The 24,079-nt window shown below is 37.4% G+C and overlaps 1 protein-coding gene and 1 pseudogene across 2 annotated transcripts; one reads left to right on the top strand and one right to left on the bottom strand.

Annotated features, from left to right (window-relative positions):
* Window positions 1-2,212: 2,212 nt before the first annotated feature.
* On the top strand, window positions 2,213-10,525 carry LOC120214621 (pre-mRNA-splicing factor CEF1-like). Of its 2 annotated transcripts, none has more exons than XM_039212494.1 (10): window positions 2,213-2,717; window positions 3,543-4,027; window positions 4,241-4,437; window positions 5,062-5,232; window positions 6,559-6,873; window positions 7,903-8,061; window positions 8,135-8,284; window positions 8,503-8,799; window positions 8,878-8,922; window positions 9,104-10,525. In XM_039212494.1, exons 1-10 carry the CDS (start codon window positions 2,300-2,302, stop codon window positions 10,173-10,175), a joined length of 3,309 nt encoding a protein of 1,102 aa, XP_039068425.1. In that variant the 5' UTR covers window positions 2,213-2,299; the 3' UTR covers window positions 10,176-10,525. The 2 variants fall into 2 exon arrangements, with proteins under 2 accessions (XP_039068425.1, XP_039068476.1); XM_039212545.1 differs by having other exon boundaries at window positions 2,589-2,717; window positions 3,559-4,027.
* A 581-nt stretch (window positions 10,526-11,106) lies between these two features.
* LOC120214974 lies at window positions 11,107-13,101 on the bottom strand (annotated as a pseudogene).
* Between the last annotated feature and the right edge of the window lie 10,978 nt (window positions 13,102-24,079).

Raw genomic sequence — 24,079 nt, 5'->3', positions numbered from 1 at the left:
CACCACAAATTTGAGGAAAGCATGAGAAGACTTGGGCTATCATGTAGCTTACATTTGAGGAAAGCAAGAGCTGTTGTATTTTGTACTATAATGAAAAAAGAGAAGAATGCATACTGTTGTGGCTTCTATTCTGTAACTCAAATAGTCCATATGTTCATCCATTCCTACACCTAGAATCAAGTTCTGATGCCTAGTTGTTTGGTACCACTTCCTGTCGGGTGGGCCCATTTTGGGGGGGGGTAAAACAGTCCCTCAAAGGTATTTTAAAGCGGCTCCATACCCAGGCCCGAATTCGAGACCTGATTAAGGGATGAGAGCGCTCTAACCATCCACCTCGGCCCTCGTGGGTAAGTTTTTATTTTTGTGTCTTCATCTACTCACTATTAATTATTCAAATGTTTTTTAAAATAAGCCTAAGAACAAATATATTTGGTCGGTTGGTGGATTGATTCGATTAAAGAAATGATTATTCGATGTCTGTTTTTTTGTGTGATGTTGGTTGATTTTATGTTTTCTAGTTTTTACTTTCTACTTTTATTTTCTCGGACTCGACTCTCTGTGTCTTTAGATCGGGTCCGTTTTGGGACCGTCGGTCACCCTGGTTGTTATCAGGACTGGCTTACTTTATTTCTCCTTTTCTTTACTGAAATTCCATTTCCGTTGATAAAAAGGAGGACGTATATGATACAATTAATCCAATGAAATTTATTTTTCCTTCTCGGGTAAATATACATTTTGGTACTTGGACGTAGCTTTAATGTGTAATTTGATATTTAATTTTTTTAATCTGATTTGGTACTTCAACTTTGTTTCAAATTGGTGCCCGAACATTATTTTTCTTCTTCAAATTAATACTACAATAAATAATTTATTTGAACCATGAAGTCAAGTTTATGTACAGGAGATGGTCATAGGTTAGATCGAGTTGAGTTTTTAGCCCCCTTAACCTCGACCCGAGTATAACAATCTTCTACTCACCACCCGATCTGAGATGGGTTTAGAGAGGTTTCACCCAACCCGATTATTAGGGTAAAAACTCGCAAATGACCCGATCCGTCCCAAAACAAATAATATATATATATATATATATATATATATATATTATTTTTATTGGGTAAAATAGATATATAAATGAAAAAATAAAGAGAATATTATAACAATTATTCCTTATTATAACAATTATTCCTAAATATATAAAAGGTTATTTATACTATTATTTTCAAATCAACTCGAGTATTTTTAATCCTAAACTCGAATTCAATTTTATTTTAAAAAACACAACTTGACCCAAATCAAATTCATTTTTTTAAAACTCAAACCCATCGAGTCAAATCGATTAGAACCCATCGAGTTCATGTTAAATACCCTTCCACATTTCGATTTGAACCTAAGTGTGCGTTTGGTTCACAGAATATAAGATTGCATTTGGGAATAAGATTACTGAGTTGTAATATTACTCTGGGAATGTTGTATTACCTTGTTTGGTTTATTTAGCAGGAATATAAGATTACAATGTTTGGTTGGAGGAATATAAAATTACTTGAATATATATTTTACCAGTCTATCATTGTAATATATATTTTTCTCAACAAATTAAATTTAATATTAAATTAAAAATATTTAAATAAAAATTTATAAAAACATTTTAATTGTTACACTATCTAATTTTAAATTATAAAGAAAATATATTTAATATATAATTAATATAATTAGTGTCCAAAGTGACATTTGTGAAAAGAATTCATTAGTCAAGAGGTTTCTATGTAAAAAGTGGTGGGAATTGTTCATTAACTAAAAATTTGGAGGTAATGACATTCCACCATTTTAACCAAAAAATTCTACTATTGGTAATAAGTTATTACTGGTAATTATATTTTTTGCAAACCAAACACCCTCTAAAAATCAAGTTCAAATACCAATTTGAATAAAAAAAAAGTTTAGATGTCAAATTGAACCTTAAAATCAAGTTCTATACATAATTCGACAAAAACATTTAGGTACTAAATTGCATATCGAAGTCAAGTTCATGTACCAAAGTATATATTTACCATTTCTTCTCCATGGTACAAGAACAAGGCCCAATCCTTAAGCCCAAACATATTTTCTCGAACCCAAACTATTAATGGATCTGATTCTTGCCCTAGCCGAGGCCCATCAATTGTTTGTTTTTGTTTCGAATTCGAAGCAGAAACCTTCGCTTGTTTGTTTTCTCTAGCGACTTTCTTCAGCCTTCCCTGCAACTTCACAATAATCCCTCTGTTGATTTTCGCTTCTTGTATCTACAAACAAGCCAAAAACAATGTCTCTACACGATCAATACGACGCCGCGAACGAAGACGGAGAAGAACTAGATGATGTTGAGCTCTCCGGCAGTGAAAACGGCGACGGTTTTGACGAGGACATGAAAGCCCTAAAGAAAGCCTGTCTGCGCACCGGAACCGACCTTAACAGTCTCGAATTCGTCCCTTCCGACAACGACCGACCTTCCACTTCAGATGCCGCCGCCTTGGCTGCGTCCACGGACTCGGGGAGCGACGATGATATGGAGATTTTCCGGAGTGTACGGGATCGTTTAGCGGTTTCCCTGGACGTTTGTGATCCTCTTTCTATGGAGCCTCTCTGCATTCTTCCTCCGGTTTCTGCTGACGAGGATGCTGAAGATGATTTGGAGACTCTTCGCGTTATCCAGAAGCGGTTTTTGGCTTATTCTACTGATGGTAAGTAGCTATACTCCTTGAAACTAAGGTTTTACTGTCTAGTAGGTTGGTGTTTTAATGTATTCTATTTATCTGGATAATGAATTTCCTGTTTCGTGTTCGAAAATAGAATTTTCATTGCTTCATCATTAATTCAAATGTTAAATCTAAGCCCATCTTGATATCCTCCGAAGTTCTGAATTTTGTGCCTTACTGTTTCTCAGTTCAATATCGCATGTTAGTAGTGAAAAATAGCATGAAGGTTGAATTAGCTGAATTATTACTAAAATACCGGTATAGAAATTGCAATTTTGATTGCATGTGTAACTTGGTAGAAGTGAATAAGTGATAACTATGCCAAAGATTTTGTGTCCATTTGGTGGGACGGGTACATAATTTTAAGTATAAGAGATCTTATGTGGTCTGAAGCTTTTTTCCCCCCTTTTTTTTCCTTGCAAAATTGGAACTTTTTTAATATCGAGCGCCATCCAAATGTGGCAAAATTTGTTTCTTTTTTACTTACAAGAAGTCAAGAACCCTCTCTCTCAAAGATGTCTGTATTCATCAACTTTGTAGTAATTTATTTTAGAAACAAGTCATTATCGTGGTGGATTTTCTTTTTGATTTTCAGGTTAATTTGTGGTGCATAATATTGTTAGATGTGTTAAAGGCAATGTTCTTTTTAGTTTATAGATGTAATTGTCTTCTTTTTCTTTTTTGAGGTTCTGTGGTTCCCTTTCTCACATTCTCTCTGTCATCAATACATTTATGTTAAAACATGAAAACTACCTGTGGTTGCTGCTCGTTTATGCCCGGGTTTACTTTTCTTTTAATTATGTTGATCAGCCACCTGGAAAAACAGCAGAGAGGATGACATGGAGAAAAGAGAGCCCACTTATATGACTAGCACACCCTTAGAGGAAGCGACAGGCAATGATATTTGTGAAAGATTTCAAGAGCATGAGCAGTCTGGCAATATTTCTCATGTTTCAATTGACAATACGGAGATGCAGTCTGTAGGTTTAATTCAGTGGGACCAGTCTGATGTCCATGAGTTATCAACATATAAGTCCTCAAGGTTCCCAAAGTCTGCACAGCTTCTGTTTGATGCTATTAAAAAGAACAGGTCTTATCAGAAGCTTCTTCGAAGTAAGTTGACTCAGATTGAAGTTAAAATTGAGGAGAACAAGAAATTGAAGGAACGTGTTAAAATTCTTAGAGATTTTCAGGTTTCTTGCAAAAAAATAACAGGCCGAGCATTATCAGCTAAGAAGGATCCTCGTATACAGTTAATTTCAGCAAGAAAGTCAAGAACTTCTAAGGATCCGGAGGTAACCATTTTTTGCTGGCCTTTTATGCTTCTATTTATTGTCATATGGTTATATATGTGCGTTTATTTAATTTTTGGAATGAAAATAAAGGTTATCAAATGTTTTTCATGTTTATTGTTTAAACGTCCAAAGTTTCTATTCTCTGAAGTTATTGTAGATTTGATTTTCAAGGTGCCATCTGCTGGTGAGTTTGACATGTTTTTGTCGCTGCAGGTTAATGATAAAAAGGTCACTTCTGATTATGGTCCACCAGATAACTCTAGAGTAGCTAGTTACCAAATGACTTTAATAGAATTTCCACTTAGACATCAGCGGAAAAAATGGTCCAGAGAAGAAAGAGAAAATCTTGAAAAGGGAATAAGGCAACAATTTCAAGAGAGGGCACTTCAAGTTTCAGTGGATTGGTTGAGGTGTGTTTTTCTAACAGATTTAGCATTTGTTTTTGCTCCATATCTATATCAATTTTTTGTGTGTCTGAAGTCATGTCTTAAATGGAAGATGGCTTGCAACTCACAAGACTAGTTATGCATGTTGCGATTCAAATTAGGATAGAGTTACAATTTGTTAACTGTTATGCTATGGATGAAAGATATTCTTTCTAATATCTCTTACATGTTCCTTGCAAATTTATTCTGATATATCACCATATCTTGGGCTTGTATATTGGAGATAATAAATTTTATGCACTGCTCAAGTCAGTTCAAGAGTATGTAGGCTTGTCTGTTAACAAGGATTTGGGGGCTGTTTAGTGCAACTTTATGAGATGGTTATCTTATTTTTGAACATCTAAATGTTCATTTAAATGCAGAAAATAAAAATAAAAATAAAAATAAAAATAAAAATAAAATGGAAGCATATAAGTTGTTTTTCTTATCGTCATAATTTCAAAGACTTGGATCAAGAAAATTGTGTTAGTTGTTTAATATTCATATTGATATACTTATGGGATAACACTTAGAACGATACATTTTTTCTCTTTTGATTTTGTTGTTCATTTGGCATATTTATTATACTCATGCACTTGATATTGCCAGTTGTTCAGATTGGTCACCTCAAGATGGAAATAATTTGGATAGCATCATTGCAACAGTTAAAGATCTTGAAATCACCCCAGAGAGGATTAGGGAATTTCTTCCTGAAGTGGATTGGGATCAGTTAGCTTCCCTTTATGTTAAGGGTCGTTCTGGAGCAGAATGTGAAACACGGTAAGCATCCTCTGCTTGGTAATCCTTTTTCCATATACAGATATATAATGAATATTTTTCAAAGGCATAATAATCTTTAAAGCATTTGGTTTCTTTTCTGGGGTTGCATTTGTTTACTTCTTTGACTGTCGTAAAACACAAAACACTGATTAGCTATATAAATTGAACTTGCTCTGTACATCTCACATTTGGAAAATTTTGCCTTGCATCTAAAAGAGAAGGTTCAATTTGTTGGGATCTTCCATATTTAGAACCCAGTGGCAAGTCCCACATCTTTGTTTGTTGTCTGGAATAGTTTTATTTACCAAATATTGTTTGACCGCCTATTGATGCTGAAAACCCAGTAACAAGTTCCACTTTGTTGTCTGAACACTTTTACACGACTAACGCTGTTCAGTCCCATTTAAATGCTGGAAAACTTAACTCTTTTTTGCTTTAAGAAATAGAGATATTGCTACAGTTTCAGCATTTCACTTTGTATGTTGAAATATTGCAGTTTACCCCTCATATTTGTGCCTTTTTTTGTTATCATTGATTTTTACATGTTTTTAGTTTGCAGGGTACTTTTGACTTTTGACTTTATCTTCAAATCTATCGCCTTTTTCTTAACTTATTTTGTATGCCTTTTTTTTTACCAAATTCTTGTTTACTGTCCTTACTCTTCTCTTTGTTCTGTTCTATTTTGGGGCTAGAAAATACGTAAAACATGATTGTCTTCATTGTGGGACCTAGGCCTATCTATTTCCACCATTGAATGAATTTCTTACGTCCTAATGCAATATCATTTTTGGACTTTTAGTTTGAAATAAATCTTGATTTTTTCTGAGGCATGTGTCTGGCAAACCTAGTTTCTTAGATGTCCCTGAAGCTGACAATGCATCTTGCTTCGACAAATATTGTTTTTTTCCCTTTTCCTTTAAAAAATATACTAACATGTGTTATACTTCCTAGGAACATGTTTACTTTGTTTCAGTCCTCAATCTGTATAGTTGTTAACTAGTTTTTCATGTTCATTGATTTTCTCTGAAACATGTGTCCTCCAATGAAGAAAGCTTATAAGATATCTCTGATGATGATAATCACAGATGTGTTTACCATTGTTGGATTTGAATAAAAGTGCAAGATTTGTGCAGGTCATGCAGGTTGGACTCCTACATGACATCTGCTTTACTCAAAACAGTGGAATTTACTGTTTAATGCATCTGATGATTGTCACCACAGTTGTCTGTGATGCTCTCATTTTTCATGCCCTTCAGACCAGAACCATCGTATTCGACATTATCTTTTTTATGATTTTATTTTTATATTCGTCTTTGATTCCTGCAGCTGGCTGAATCATGAAGATCCCCTCATCAATCACAATCCATGGACTGCTGAAGAAGATAAGAATCTTTTGTTTATTGCTCAAGAAAAGGGGATTGATAATTGGCTTGATATTGCTGTATTATTGGGGTCGAACAGAACCCCATTTCAATGTCTGACACGGTACCAGAGGAGTTTGAATGCGTCCATACTGAAAAGGGAATGGACTGAGGAGGAGGATGATCAACTTCGCATTGCTGTTGAGGGTTTCGGTGAATGTGATTGGCAATCTGTGGCTTCTACTTTGAAAGGACGGACTGGCACTCAATGCTCTAATAGGTTAGTTAACTTCTTCATTTTCCTTGTATCAAATTGGAGTCATAGCTTTCCTGCTAACGGCACAACAGTTTTTCTGGTGAGAGTGAATTGAGGAAACATTTAAATTCGTTATTTTGTCATCCTGTGTTTTAAAAAGCGCGCCTGAGGCGCTTTGAGGCGCTAGGCGAGGCGAGGCGTTTAGAAAAAAGCCTCCGACCACCAAGGCGGCGGCGAGTACATGAGGCGGCGATTCAGTTGTCGGAGGCGGCGAGAGGCGACGAGGCGATGCTTTTAACGATTCACGTACAATGACCCATTTTTAAATTTTGGGTCTGGGCTCGAATTTCTTCCAACAGTCAGACCTTTTAAATTCCAATTACTTCATTAATGTATTCCTGGAACTTTGAACTGTCTCTTGACCTTCTAACGTCCAATTTTTTAATTACTGTATGTCTATAAATCATGATCCAAGCTCTCTAGTTTCTCCGATGCATACCCTGGAGCTTCTTTTCCCTCCTAAAATTTTCTCTCCCTCCTCCATTCATGCTTAATTCAGTGATTGTTCTACGTTGAAGTTGAAAGCAGACTCCTTTCTCAGTTTTTCCTATCTCCTTTCTCGATTTTCTCCATTAAGGTAAGTCTTAATTTTAAAATTTGTATCACTGTAGTGTATGTACTTGGTGTTTTTGCTATGCTACTTGGTGTTTTTGCTTATTAAGTTGTTTTGTGTTTGAGGTATGGTTATAAAATATTTTTGCTTATTAAGTTGTTTTGTGTTTGAGGTATGGTTATAAAATATTTACAAATGTTTTGTAAAATTAAGCGCCTCGCGTACGTGAATCTCTCGCCTCAAAGCGCCTCAAAAAATTGAGGCTCTCGGGTAGCTAATCGCCTTGGAGCGCCTCACACCTTTTAAAACACAGTTGTCATCTATAAACGTGATCTATCCTGACATATGTCACCTTCCATAAGTTTATTTTATCATTCCTTTGTTGTTTAATTGGTATCATTATCCATTTCTTGTACTAATGAGATTCTTTTAATCCGCAGATGGAAAAAGTCACTTCATCCAACCAGGCAAAGAGTTGGGAGATGGACACGTGAGGAAGACAAACGCTTAAAAGTGGCTGTGATGCTTTTTGGCCCCAAAAATTGGAGAAAAATAGCTGAAGTCGTTCCTGGTCGAACTCAAGTGCAGTGTAGAGAAAGGTATGGTATAGAAATCTTAAAATCCACTAAGATGGTGTTAAATAAAGTTACTAATCTTTCACTCTGTTGCCAGGTGGGTCAATTCTCTAGATCCAGCTTTGAATGTAGGCACATGGACTGAAGAAGAAGACTCAAGACTGGAGGCTGCCATCGAAGAACAAGGATATTGCTGGTCAAAGATTGCCACATGTATGTCTTCACGAACCGATAACCAGTGTTGGAGGTATGAAGAAGATCTTAGATATTGGGTTTAGGGTGCACTTGAAATAGTTAATGTCTAGCTACTTCTTTCTCTTTGCCATAAAGCTAAACCTCGCTGATTACTGATCTTGATAATGACCTCAAGTTTTATTTTGTGGTTCTTGTGATATTTGTGCATGCCAATACCGTGTTTTGTTTTTCCGTACAACCTTTTAACTGCAACTTCTGTCTTTTATATAGGAGGTGGAAAACGTTGCATCCTGAAGATGTGCCTTTGCTTCGAGAAGCTAGAAAAGTACGTAAAGCTGCTCTTATATCTAATTTTGTAGATCGGGAATCTGAGCGACCTGCCCTTGGCCCCAATGATTTTAATATTCAATTACCAATTATAACTGCAACTTCTGAGTCGGAAGATAGAAATCGGCCAATTAAAAGGAAACGAAGGAAAAATGACCAAGCTGCCTCATTACCAATGATAGCTTCAACTCCTGAGCCTGAAAATAAAAATCTGCTAAGTAAAGGAAAAAGGAAACAAAGGTATGACAATCATGCTATATTTCATTTTTAACTTATTCTTCTGATTCTAGTTTGATTCATCCTTTTTGTCCTATGCAGAGGTAGCAGGCCGGACTCTGACAAGGAAAATGCTGCAGCAATAAGGTGAGACGTTTTACATCCAATTTCATTGCTCCTTACTCAACAGAATGAATAAGTTCCTCTAATATCATTTTGCCTGTTATTATTCCTACTTCAGTTCTTGTGTATTCATTCAAATTATGATTTTCCTGTTTAACCATATTATAACTCGTTTATGATCTCGTACTTTGCTCCTGTGCTACAGGCTTCCCCCAAAAAAGAGGAGCCACAAGAGTTGTAGAAAAGGAGCTGAAGGTGGTCTTGTTGAAGTTCCGGGGATAATCGATGAAAATGAGGTTGAGGCTGCTGGTGGACATGATTCCGTTAGGAAGATTAGAAGGAGCGCACCTGTGGAGAATAATAATTGTACTGAACCAGCACAAGATGTTACCTATCAAAAGAAAAGAAAGAGAGAACCGCCTTCAGGAAATAATAATAATACTGAACCAGCGCATGTTGCTATTCAGGAGAAAATAAGACAACCACCTTCAGGACATACTAATTACAGTGAGCAAGTGCAGGATGATGCTGTTCAGACGGAGAAAAGAAAACAACAGCCAGAGAGTAGTAAATGCATTGAATCAGTGCAGGATAATTCCTCATCTCACCCGCTTTCAACATTGTGTAGGACCACCAATCATCAGGTTGAATCATTCAGTAGGTGTCTTACTATAAAGAGGAGAAAGAATCGCAGAGGGGCACCTAAACAGTGTTCCGAGAGGAGTGTAAACGAATTACATGAAGAACAGTATTATATATGTTCAGAGAATTCTGTGTTTTCAGGAGCTGACGACGGTGCTGAAGTGGTGCAGAGCAGTAGTGTAGACTTGGAAAATCTTGGTGTGGAGTATGCTTATAGGAAGAGAAGTTCTTCCAATCCAAGATCCAAGAGGAAAACAAGCATGGCTTTACCAACCACTCAAAGTTCAAGGATTGTTGAAGCCAAGGATTCGGCAAAGAAAAATAAGAAAGAGAGGAGAACTCGGCAGCAGCACAGCAAGAGCAGAAAGAGCAACAAGCAATCTGGAGATGAAGGTGGCAGAACAGACGAAGATCATCAGACGCTTGCTTGCTTTCTTCGCAATAAATCGAAGAAGAGAAGGCATGAAACTGTTGAAAATGCTCAGTTGTCAACTTTGGAAGAAGGCAGCAAGGTCGATGATGTGCTGAGGGAAGCAGACAAGCTGATTGAGGAAGACGTGACCCTTGCATGTTGGCGGAAGCAGTTAAAGAAGAGGAGGGTAACCGTGGCACAAAGCGGCGACATGTTCAAATAAAAGGTTGGAAAATAACTACACATCAATTGATTCACGTTAAAAAACCCTAGCATTCTTTTATCAAAATCATTTTGGACGAGACGATAAAAAAGGACTTTTAGCTGCGTGTAGATGAAATGATTGATTCCGCCCACCTGGGACCTAGCTTCGAAAATTTCATTTTCAATGATCTTTTTAGGTGGATGTTGGAGAGTAAATAGATCGGAATAATACCCTACTTATGATCCCTTTTTGTAGTTTATTTAATGCCATTTTTGTAGTTATATATATATTGTTTCTTTGGTGGGGCATTGGCCCGGAGAGAAATTTTGTAAACCCCTAAAGTGGGGTGAGAGTTTGAAGTGACTGATTTTTTTGTCAAATTGATGATAATTTTGATTAACTAATGTTAAACAGATATTCTAAATACTTGTACAAGTATCATATTGCGTTTCATTTTTTGTGTATAATATGTATTATATGTAATAGTTTTGATCCATTTTCCTTCAAATATAATCAATTCCGTTTTCTCTCTCTTTTGTAGATTCCGCAATTTGCATTTTTATCCAAGTATTTAAAATCAAATGTTTAAATATTTTTCTCTAGATACATGTCAATTTTAAATACAAAAAATAATATACATGTAAAATGAAATACTTCAATAAAAAAACATATTACATGCGTGAGATATCTAATTTTTAAATAAATTTATATTATATAAAATAATTTACTATTCAAATAGCACTACTATAATGATTAATTTATAAAATCTAAAATTTCACAATGTTTCATTTCACAAATTAATTGCATAAGATATACTTTTGTTGCTAACTAAAAATAGCATTGTATTACAACACAAATTCACTTCAATGTAAAAAAATAATAAATATTCAAGAACAGCTTAGCATATGCTTTATTTTATTTAGGAGCATAGGAAGAGAAGTGCGTTGGATAGAGTAAAACAACTAAATTAATAAAGGAAAAATATCTAAGTTGAACAACCAAACCCAAAACAGAGAGCATAGTGCGCCTGGTAACATACAAACAAAGTAAATATAACTCAAACATCCAACACCTAAACAAAATCTTAAAAGGTTTTGAAAATGCTACGGCAGTCTCTTTCATATTGTGATTACTCAATCAAGGCAAGGCATGTAGTCTAGTATCGACCAATTCCCCAAACTCTGACTACCCCATCTGTATAACCACTGAACAATGTGCTTCCATCGGCGCTCCAGTTCAAGCTCGTGCAGTGTATCACCTGCAAATTCAATTGTTCAATTCTTTATTCTCTTCTATTTGCAATACAATAAATATAATTCAATCAGTTCAACAATGCCAATTGCTGAATTAAGAGCCACTAAAAACCTGGGTCCAAACAGGGAACCCATAGGACTCAAACTCGGGTGTGATATATCTTTCTAGTTTTTTCCACTTCTTTGGAGGATCCAGAGAGGTCATATTCCCATATCCATATTAGGGTGAAAAAAAGTGAAGTGTCCGACAGAATATAGAGAAGAACATAGAAACCAATCCAGAACCAGACAAGCTTGATTCTAGTAAAAGCTGTACTATTTGACTCGGGGAGTAACATAAATGGCAAGTTCAAATCTTTGAGCTTTATAAAAATAAGAGAATGATAATGTTCGCAAATGCAGCCTTGACAAGAAACACGAACATGACCAATTTGGCAAATAACCCCCAATCAACAAACAGTACAATTTATGTACAGTAAATTTAAGGTGAAAATGCTTGTCTGCATATATTCATGGTAAACGGCATTTATCAAGCAGCTAAATTCTATATGTTCAGCATATACAGAAGAATACAGAATCATAGTAAAGCTACACGCACAATACCTAAAATTTCATGCAAACTGTGATATTGAAATAAAAACCAACAGTCTAGTAGCAAACGATGGAACATACAGCAAAATTATAAAACTTTAAAAGAATAGTTATAATAAAAAAAGACATTAATACCTTCTTCTTGTTTGCATTATCGGTGACATCGGATTTCTCAGCCTCGGCCTTGAGATCAACCTTCAAGTCCTCCACAATGCTCTTGCTCTCCAGATCCCAGATCTTGATACTCTGCTCAGTAGCAGCGCAAAGCCAGTACCTGTTTGGACTGAAGCAAAGCGAGTGAATGACAGAACCAGCATCGAGACTGTAAAGTTTCTTTCCTTCAGCCAAATCCCAAAGCAGAACCACCCCGTCTTTTCCTCCACTAGCACACAAAGACCCATCAGGCGAAACGGCCACCGTGTTCACATAACCGGAGTGTCCGGCCAATGTGTTACGAAGCTTACAATTGGTCAAGTTCCAAACTTTCACAGTCTTATCCCACGAAGCTGACACAATAGTGGGCTGGAGAGTATTCGGGCTGAAACGAACACAGCTAACCCACTCGGTATGGGCATCACCATCTTGAATAGTGTATTTGCACTCCCCCAAGTGTGTTCCAAAAGCTTGATGCTTCGATCACGTGAAGCCGAAACGATCTGACGGTTGTCAATCGAAAAGGCAACTGAGAGCACATCCTTGGTGTGGCCGACGAAACGACGAGCGGAGGTTCCAGCGTTCAAGTCCCAGAGCCGAAGCTCACCGTCCCACGAACCGGAGAGGGCAAACTGGGAATCTGAAGAGAGGACAACGTCTTGGACGAAGTGGGAGTGACCAGTGAGACGGCGGCGAGCGACGCCGTAGGTCTTTTCGTCTTTGGTCAAATGCCAAAGGATGATGGACTTGTCGCGGGAGGAAGTGACGATCATGTCGGAGTTGTCGATGGGGGTGGCGATGGCCGTGACCATGTCGGTGTGGGCTCGCATGGTGCCGCGGAGAACCAGTCCCTCGGAAGCCATTGTCGTTGGCGATTTGCGCGGCGGCGGGAGCTTAGGGTCTTGAAGGAAGAAAAATGAAAGGCTAAGTAAGATGTTGGGAAACGAAAATGAGTCCGTATAATAAGCTTATATAGTACCTGTCTATTAGAATTAGGGTTTCGCTAGTTGCAAACTAAAGTGCTAGTTTGATTTCGGTTAATTTTTTAGTAAATTACTAGTTGAAGTCATTTATCTTTGGGAAAACTACCCCGGATGTCATTTTTCTTATCTTTCTTCTTATTACGATCACTATATTTACATTTATTATATTTCGGTCATTTAAGTTATAATTTATTACTCAACCCTGTTTTTGTTACTCATGCCAATCAAAGTACATTAAGCATACTGTGGATGATGTGTTGTTTGCTTGTAAACTGGTAAATGGGTATAACATGAAAGGAAAGTCTCTTACGTTCACCATAATAGTTGACCTAAGGAAGATATTTGACTCTTGAGTTGAGAGTTCCTCCTCTAAGTTATAAGGGTGAGATTAGTTCACAAAATATATGATTATCTCTAAGAATAAGATTTAGTGAGAATGGAAGATTACATATTATTAGCAATGTTATACATTTAAGATCCGAATTCATATCAAGTATACAAGCATGAATGCCTTCACAATAGAACTGACCATCCAAATTAGCGGCTACACCAGCAATGCTTGCAAAAGTATGCTGATTAGGACTTACCCCTTTGCGTCTCATTAGGCGAAACAACTCAGATGCTTCTTCAATCTGGCTTTGCTCATCGAGGCAGTCAATCATTGTACTCCAGGCTACTATGTCGGGTCTTTGAACGATTCTAAAGACCATAAGTGCATCCTTAGGCAGACCCCATTTTGAATACATGTCAAGAAGGTAACAACTAACAAAATCCATCGTACTCACAACCGGTCTTAATCAGCAAAAGAGTGCACAATAAAAGCCCCGTTTTAAGTCTACCAAGTACGTACAACTTTTGAGCTCATTTGACAAAGTAAACTTATACACCTCAATTCAGCTTCCATCACCCTTTAGAGCATCTCCATTAAGCAATGCATTCAATGAGACTATTATTTTTATCCATGCAAATAAGCCTTCTCTCTGCCAGTTCCATTTCACCATATTTCGCATAAAGATCAACAAGAGAGAACCCAACAAAACTCCAACTTTTACAGCTTCCCCATGCAACAATGTCCCAGAAATCAACTTTGAACTCAAAGAACAAGCTTTTAAAGTAGTCACTAAGCAATAACCATTTTGCAAAACACCATCTTTCTTCATAAAACAATACAAATCCAACAGATTATATCCATAGGATCATAACATGTACAAGAAATGTGTATGTATTATCATTGAATAGTTGGAGAATGTGGCGCAGGGCTCGAGGATTCCCCACACCACCTTTTTGCATTTCGTTTTCATAAACATAAACAGATGAAATGGAAAGTAAAAGAACCCGACAGTGATGAGTACATACATGGGAATGAGATTTTGCTGGGTATGTTAACCCTACCCTATCCCTATGTGCCTAGTACCTACTCCTATGGCCTATAGCTGCGCTCACATGAAAGGAGTATGTATTATCATTGAATGGTTAAGAGAATGGTGTATCATGTATGTATTATCAAGTTTACTCCAAGATTCAATGATAATAAAAAATAAATATTAGGTATAGTTTGGGGGGGGGGGGGATGAAGGTTTAAGTGTTAAAATGAACAAAAAAAATGATAATTTAGAAACTAAAAAAGAGATTTTGCTGGGAATGTTAATCCTAACCTACCCTATCCAAATATATATTTCAGAAAATTTGAAAATAAACTAGGGAAATTTCTTTAAGTTGGATGAATAGTACTATATATTCTTTATTTTTTTAAGAGAAAATAACCTCATTGACCAAAAATGCCTTATAATATACGATTTTAACCAACTTTTTTTGGATTTGCCAAAATGACCAACTAAATCGCAATGCGATCGATAATTCGCAACGCGATCTCCGGTATCGCAAATCAGTTTCCAGATTCGCAATGCGAACTTGGACTATCGCAATGCCAATATATAAATCGCAATGCGATAATCGACTATCGCAATGCGAATTTGGACTATCGCATTGCGATTTACATATTCGCATTGCGATAGTCGAAGTCCGCATTGCGATAGTCGAAGTCCGCATTGCGATAGTCCAAAATCGCAACGACTGGTGGTATTGCATTTGTTTCTTAAGAACTTTCTCTAAAAAGATAGTATTCGCGCGGACGTGTCGAAGACACGTATTACCACGACCACGACCACGACCACGACCACGACCACGACCACGACCACGACCACGACCACGACCACGACCACGACCCGAGACGAGACGAGACGGACGACGGCGGCGGCGGCGCGCGAGAGTCTCCCTTGTTCTCTATCACTCAACAAGGAAGTGGGAAAGCCAAGCCTTAAATACCATTCACAATAGTGTTTCCAATACTATGTGGGATTGAGCATTACCAACACTTGTTTCCAATACAATGTGATTATTCAAGAAACAATTAACAATCATGCACCTTAAAACAACTGAATCAGCAACCAATTGCATTAGTATTATACGATTAAATATGCCATAATTAAATGTCAATCTACAATCAATCGCGATTATTGCAATTTTAAGCAAAACATTCAAAAATAATATCACTATTTAAGGCTCAATCTCACATAGTATTGGGAACAAGTGTTGGTAATGCTCAATCCCACATAGTATTGGAAACACTATTGGGAATGGTATTTAAGGCTTGGCTTTCCCACTTCCTTGTTGAGTGATAGAGAACAAGGGGGACTCTCGCGTGCCGCCGCCGCCGCCGTCCGTCTCGTCTCGTCTCGTCTCGTCTCGTCTCGGGTCGGGTCGGGTCGGGGTCGGGGTCGGGGTCGGGTCCGGGGTCGGGGTCGGGGTCGTGGTCGTGGTCGTGGTCGTGGTCGTGGTCGTGGTAATAGTAATAGTAATAGTAATAGTAATAGTAATAGTAATAGTAATACGTGTCTTCGACACGTCCGCGCGAATACTATCTTTTTAGAGAAAATTCTTAAGAAACAAATGTAATACCGTCGTTGCGATTTTGGACTATCGCAACGAACTTGGAATAAAAAATCACGTCCGTCATAGCATTCTTTAGTCTTTTTAATGTGTGAAACATATATGGATTGCCAAGCTTAATCTAAGTATTACTTAAATGATGCTTGCACCAGTTTCAAAACCAGGTTTGAAAAATTGTGCAGAGATATTAACAAAACTAACATATTAACGAAAATCCGAACTAACCTGTCAACATTGCTGTGCAATCAAAAAGATCAGTCGAGCTTCCTCAGTAGATGAAATTTGCTTTTATAGCAAATGTGTTGAGTCTCCTTCGTTTAAAAATTATCAAATCATCATCAACAACCTCAGTTGTTGGCCGGTAACCGATTTGTCGAGGGAGTTAGATGACAAATTTTCATCACTTGGGCTTCGTAGTAATATATCTACAACTTCTAAACCCAGAATTTTGAAGGCTTCTATTGGAGATTGAAACAGCTCCACCATATGATATTCCTTGAAAAATCTTCGAAATGCTGATGAGGCACCAATGTGAAGAAATTAATATATTCCTGGTATATTATATACTAATCCGTATTCATAATATTCGAATTAAATTTTTCCATGTCCATTGTTCATACCAAGTAAAAGGCGATGATATGATACAGGTATTCTTGTGTATCGAATCACCCTAATTACTTTGGTACAATGTTCTATAAAATCTACTAAAAGAAAACAATGTTCTCTAAGAAGACATTGCGTCAAAGAAATCATTTCAGCCCCAGCCTCATCATATGCTCTTTTGATGTTTTGCTGCAGCTGCCTTATCGGCTGCTTCAAACTTTCCGAAACTTCTTCTTGGGCTCACTTGAAGTTGAGGACGACGCAGTGACATTCTGGAAACTGGGTGATCGTTGAACAGGTCTGGCTTCTCGGTGCCCTGATCTTACATAACCATTATCATGTTGGGAAATAAACAAGTAACGAGTAATTTTCCTATAACCAGATTAGTGAGAATGCGAGTTAAAATCGGAAAAATAATACTCGAAATTGATAACGGAGTTCAGCCAATTTGCTTACGTCTCCGAACTGCTGCAGATCTTTTACTAAGAGAGAAAATTTACAGGTGTTTATAAAACACTCTCTACTCACAAGAAAGCTCTCTAGTGTTGGGAGAAAGAAATGATTTTTGGGATGGTTTTGAAGCTAAATGAGCTAAGGTATTTATAGTTGAAGCTTAAGGACTAATCTTTGAAAATACCCTAAAGTGCAATGACTAAATATGTGTTTTAACCATTACAAAAAAATCAATAATATCAGCCCCTATTGACTTCCCCATTTTTGGTGCCTACATTTGAAAATCAAGCCAAATACTGTTAAAAAACAACCCCTCCTTTGTTGAAATTGCAACCCCTTTCTTTGACTTTATCAATCTCTCACTTGAAGACTAATTTCAATCTGTCTTCACAACTAGATCAATGCAGCAGCATTTCTGGTCTTTTATTCTAGCATGCCAACTGAAGTTGAACACAACTTCATCTTGTCCGTGGTCACCGTCTTTGCCAACATGTCTGCCGGATTTTGAGCTCCACTAATCTATTCAAGTTTCAAAATCCTATCTTCCAGAAGAGACCAGATAAAATGATACCGTAATTGTATCTGCTTCGTCCTGGAATGAAAAGACGGATTCTTTGCTAGATGGATAGCACTTTTACTGTCGTAATACAAGACATTGTTTTCTTGTTTCTTGCTTAACTCTTCCAAGAAACTTTGAAGCCAAACCATCTCTTTATTGGCTTCCGTAACAACGACATATTATGCTTCAGTTGTGGAGAGAGAAACTAACTTCTGTAGTTGAGAAACCCAACTCACTGCGGTTTCTCCTAGAGTATAGACATACCTTGTAGTGCTTCTTATGATGTCAACATTTCCAACTAAGTCAGCATCTACATATCCTGTCAGTATCGTATTTCCACCTTTAAAACAAAGTGCTTTGTTTGTAGTACCTCGCAGATATCTGAGGATCCATTTGACAGCTTCCCAGTGTACCTCGCCCGGATTATTCATGTACCTGCTAACAGCTCCCACTGCATGAGCAATATCTGGTCTGGTACAAACCATGGAATACATCAGACTTCCAATTACTGAAGCATATGACACCTTCACCATGTGTGCGCGTTCTTCCTCTGTCTTTGGTGACTGTTATTTGGATAGTCTAAAATGAACACATAAAGGTGTACTTACTGGTTTAACATCTTGCATGTTGAACCTGGAGAGTACTTTGTTGATGTACTCAGCCTGTGATAACATCAAAGTCCCCGAATTTGTGTCCCACTTGATCCTCATCCCAAGAATCTGCTTTGCAACGCCCAGATCCTTCATAGCAAATTGCTTTGATAATTTTTGCTTCAAGTTTATAATCTATTGTATGTATGAGCCTGCACGAGCATGTCATCAACGTACAATAATAAAATAATGAAGATGTTGTCGAACCTCTTGATGTAACAACAATGATCTGCTTGGCATTTGGTAAAACCACTGCTACTCATAAAACTATCGAATTTCTTGTACCACTGTCTAGGAGTTTGTTTTAAACCATACAAACTCTTCTTCAACCTGCATACCAGGTTTTTCTTGCCCGCCTCTATGAAGCCTTCTGGCTGCCTCATATAGATTTCTTCCTCCAAATCACCATGAAAGAAAGCTGTCTTTACATCTAACTGCTCAAGATGTAGATTTTCTGCAGCTACAATTTTCAACACCAGTCGGTTTGTAGACAGTTTCACGACTGGAGAGAAAATTTCATTGTAGTCAATACATTCTTTTTGCTGAAAACCTTTGACAACCAATCTCGCTTTGTAGCGTTTGCTCCCATCGTGCTCTTCTTTGATCCTGTAAATCCACTTGTTGTGGAGCGCTTTCTTGCCTGGTGGTAATTCAGCTAATTCCCACGTCTGATTTGACATAAGCGAGTCTATCTCATCTTTCATGGAAGACTCCCACTTGACTGAATCCTCCACCTGCATTTCTTCATGATAGCACTCTGGTTCACCATTGTCAGTTAGCAACAAGTAGTGCAAAGAAGGTGAATAACGCTGGGTTGGTTTAGGAATTCTGGAGGAGCGTCTCGGTTCTGGTGTGCCTGGTTCTTCTTGAACTGCTTCAGGATTGATCTGAACATCATTTCCAGAAATCTCTTCAAACTTAGCAAATTCCTTTGTTTCAGCTTTGGTATTGGAGCTACTTGATTCTATGGTTGTCCTGTCTTTGTACATCACATTCTCATTGAAAATGACATCTCTGCTTCTGATGATCTTCCGATTTTCATAGTCCCAAAATTGATAACCGAACTCATCACCACCATAACCAACAAATGCACATTTGTTGGACTTAGCATCAAGTTTACTTCTTTCAGCAGAATCTATGTGTACATAAGAATTACCACCAAACACTATTAAATGTGAAAGGTTTATTTCTTTCTTGCTCCAAACTTCCTCTGGTATTTTTCCATCCAAAGGAACTGAGGGCCCACGGTTGATTGTTAAGCTGCAGTGTTGATAGCTTCAGCCCATAGAAATTTAGGCAATCCGGCATATATCCTCATGCTTCTGGCATGTTCATTCAGAGTTCTGTTCATGCGTTCTGCTACGCCATTCTGTTGCGGTGTCATGGGAACTGTTGTCTCCATCTTGATCCCATTGTTTGCGCAGAAATCTCCGAATCTCCTATTTCTGTACTCTCCTCCATTGTCATACCTCAACTGCTTGACTTTCAGACCAGTCTCATTTTCCACCATGGCCTTCCATTTTCTAAAGGTATCAAAGACTTCTAATTTCTTCTTTAGAAAATAAACCCACACCTTCTTTGTTGAATCATCGATGAATGTGACATAATATAATGAGTCTGCAAGAGATGGAACTGGAGATGGTCCCCATACATCAGTATGAACCAACTCTAACTTTTCAGCCTTGGGTGTCTTACCAATCTTTGCAAAGCTGACTTTCTTTTGTTTGCCAAAGATGCAATCCTCGCATAGTCCAACATCTACATTCTTTAGATCCGGCAGCTTCCCTTTTGATAAAAGTGTCTTCATCTCTTTCTCGCTCATATGGCCAAGCCTTTGGTGTCATAGGTTTGATTTTCCATTAGCATCTGTTGCAGCAATGATATTCTCTAAATTTGAGGTTACATAGAGAGTACCAGTCTTCTTACCAGGAGCAATGATGAGTGCTCATTTGGTAATCTTCCATTCACAGCCTGAAAAAGTTGTGTTATATCCTTCTCCATCAAGATGTCCTACAAAAATCAAATTCCTTTTGAGGCCAGGAATATGTCTCACTCCTTTCAGCGTCCAAGTGGTCTAGTTTGGCAGATTTAATCGAATGTCTCCCTTTCCGACGATCTTCAAGGTTTCATCATCAGCTAGATGAACCTCCCAAAATCACCACTGACATAGTTCTCCATGATTTCTCGGCATGGGGTGGAGTGGAAAGATACCCCTGAATCCAAGATCCATGATTCAATCAGACTGATGACGCTTAGAATCATGGCATCACCTGTCTCTTCTGTCATGTTGGCAGAATCCTGTGCGTCGGTATCTTTCTTCAATGCTCGGCAATTTCTTTTAAAGTGACCATTCTTGCCACAATTATAACAGGTAAAATCTTTCTTTCCCATTCTGGATTTTCCCCGTCTGGATTTCGATCTGCCACGATTTGAATTTCTTTATGAAGTTCTCCCTCTAGACTCTGTGTGCAAGGCTGAGGAGGTTGATGCTTCACCCGATTCTCTTTGTTGAATTTCTTCACTCAATATCAGATCCCGAACATCGTCGAATTTTAATTTGTTGTTTCCCGATGAGCTGTTGACTGCTGTAACAGTAGCATTACAACTGTCTGGTAGAGATGATAAGAGAATTAAAGCTCGAACTTCATCATCGAATTCAATTTCCACTGAACTCAACTGGGTTGTGATTGTGTTAAGTTCATTTAGGTGTTGTGCCACTGATGCCCCTTCCGCCATCCGCAAATTGAATAATCGCCTCATCAAATGAATTTTGTTTGAAGCCGATGGCTTCTCATACATACTGGAGAGAGCCGCCATAAGACCCCCGTGGTCTTTTCCTTTGCTATGTTGAAAGCAACATTGCGGGATAACGTCAATCGAATAACTCCGAGGGCTTGTCTGTCGAGAAGAGCCAGTCTCCATTCTTCATGCCCTCTGGTTGCTTTCCTAAGAGAGGTTGCTTTCCTGAGAGAGGTTGATATAGATTTTCTGGTACAAAAAATATTCAATCTGCATCTTCTAAAAGCCAAAATTCGCACCATCGAACTTTTCAATTTTCACATTCTCTTCATCTGCAGTCATCTCTCCCACTCGAATCTAGCTTCGTTTGGATCGTTTCTGACAATTCTTGCGAACCACAGTGTATTTAAAACACATTCGTCGACAAATTCGTATCGCCGACAAATTTGTTTTACTATTCACGAAATTCACTATTCATGTGAACAATAATGAATAGTAACCTCACAAAAAATTGAAAAAATTCACAACCAAAAGCTATGATTACCAGTTGTTGGGAAATAAACAAATAACAAGTAATTTTCCTATAACCATATTAGTGAGAATGTGAAATAAAAGCGGAAAAATAATACCCGAAATTGATAACGGAGTTCAGCCAATTTGCTTACGTCTCCGAACTGCTGCAGATCTTTTACTAAGAGAGAAAAATTACAGGTGTTTACAAAACACTCACTACTCACAATATAGCTCTCTAGTATTGGGAGAAAGAAATTATTTTTGGGATGGTTTTGAAGCTAAATGAGCAAGGGTATTTATAGTTGAAGCTTAGGGATTAATCTTTGAAAATACCCTAAAGTACAATGACTAAATGTGTATTTTAACCATTACAAAAAAATCAATAATATCATCCCTTTTGACTTCCCAATTTTCAGTGCCTACTTTTGAAAATCAAGCCAGATACTATTTAAAAACAGCCCCTCCTTTGTTGAAATTGTAACCCCTTTCTTTGACTTAAACATATCACCCCATCTCCAATTCCCGATGCGGAGACTTGGTGAACTGGTGTAATATGCTTCGTAAGGATATTAGGAATAATAATCCAGCATATCGTCATACAACTCTTCATATTCCTCCACATTCAAAGGTTCAAACCAAGTGGCCCTAAGAAGCAGGCACACGCTTTCCTCGAACATGTAGTCGTTGATCCTGATAAAGCAAAAGGCGACAACCAAAAATGAATCTGACTTAGGCGACGGTCAGGAGAAACAAATAAAGCTTCCATTGAGGGATAATAACTCCCTATTAGAACTCACACTCATGCTGACACAAGAATTCCCTCCCTTGGAAATGCCAACATGACAATAACAATTCAACAATCAATAATGGAGGATTTAAGATTACCTGCCATCAAGTGAACGATGAACATTAAAGGACTCAAAATGGATGTTTACACTGAGGGCTTGTAGGCATTTTACTGTATGATGCCCATCGAAGGATGCATGTTACACTGCAAGAACAAAGTGCAAATTACCCATAATAATTGAACAGAGTTTAGACAATTTTAGTGCTTGAAGTCTTTAATTCGAACTTCGATAATCTCCAAAAAGTTATAAAATGTTTAATAATTCATTAAAACTAAACAACCATCCAAACTAGAATCAACGCAATGTACAAATTGTTTTACCCCCAAAGGACATGATCCTATACAGTAGTGACGGATAAATTGGAACCCATCTATAGCCAACACCAAGGCAGGCAACTAATCAACTACATATTCTATGAGCCCAGCATTACATTTTACATTTTTCTTAAAAACTAGAACTTTCTTTTTCCTCTAGGGTTGTCAGATTGTTATATCATCGGATGGGAGTGACAAATCCAAAGGCATTTTTCTTAAAAACTAGAACTTTCTTTTTCCTCTAGGGTTGTCAGATTGTTATATCATCGGATGGGAGTGACAAATCCAAAGGCAAAGTAATGATAACTCAAGATTTAAAACAAGGTAAGTTCAACTGTTCATCATGTGTTTCTCAAATATGATAAATGTCCCAGTAACTTATTCTCGAGTCTTATCCAAAATAGACTATTAGTTCAACATAAACCAACTTTTGGCAGTTTATAAGAACCAGACAGAAAAGCACACATTTAGAGATATAATCAGTGGAACCCCAAAACATTCAATGGCGTACCTATTAATATGGCAGAAACATGCAAATGATGATAGATTATGAATCTCATACCTTTTCGTTTAAATTTTGGCAATTTAAACAAAGACTTCAAAAGGTAGTATGACAGCAATGAAATTTACAATGAACTCACACTTGAGGCAAAGGATAAGGCCTCATAGCTAGCATGCAACACATCATAAAATTTTGAAACAAAAGAAACAATTAAAAAATAAGAAAAATGAGGAAGAAAGGATTAGAACAAAACATTTATTAAAAAACATGTCTCAAACATGCACCCTAGATATCTCTTCTTCAGATCTCACATGAAAGTCCAAACCTTTAATAGGGCAATAACATTTCTTGGCAAGCTATAGAGTCTCACAAAAGAGGAGCCGTATTCGCCTCTAGAACCATATGTCAACAAATTAACATGACAGTCTCCAGAAGCACATAACAAGAGACCCACACCCTTCCCCAATTGGTGAGATCAGCTTGAGCATTACAGACCATGCCACCACTAATTCTTCATTTTTCTTTCTCACAAAATAACAACACGGTAGACCTCAACTAGTTCTGTGACCCTAACTCCCTTGAATTGGTGCCAAAAAGTCACCAAAACTATAGGGGAGTGGATGAAATTTAATTCAAAATAAGATAATAGAGAAATCTGTACCCCAAAGATTAACCATTACTAAACAAAAACTTTGTTATAAATAAGATTCGGGACTAGAATATAATTGAACTTATGTCTAAGAAATTTAATTCAAATACTTGGGTAAATCAGTACCCCAAAGATTAACCATTACTAAACAAAAACTTAAAGC

Source organism: Hibiscus syriacus, unplaced genomic scaffold (assembly GCF_006381635.1).
Source record: "Hibiscus syriacus cultivar Baekdansim isolate YM2019G1 unplaced genomic scaffold, ASM638163v2 tig00000002_pilon, whole genome shotgun sequence".
NCBI lineage: Eukaryota > Viridiplantae > Streptophyta > Magnoliopsida > Malvales > Malvaceae > Hibiscus > Hibiscus syriacus.
This window is presented reverse-complemented; position numbering and strand designations above follow the sequence as displayed.

Bases quoted from the DNA above. Each gene is read 5' to 3' on its own strand.
- LOC120214621 (XM_039212494.1), top strand. From the start codon at position 2,300: ATGTCTCTACACGATCAATACGACGCCGCGAACGAAGACGGAGAAGAA. The intron at 2,718-3,542 runs GTAAGTAGCTAT...TATGTTGATCAG, and splicing joins TTTGGCTTATTCTACTGATG to CCACCTGGAAAAACAGCAGA. The intron at 4,438-5,061 runs GTGTGTTTTTCT...TGATATTGCCAG, and splicing joins GTTTCAGTGGATTGGTTGAG to TTGTTCAGATTGGTCACCTC.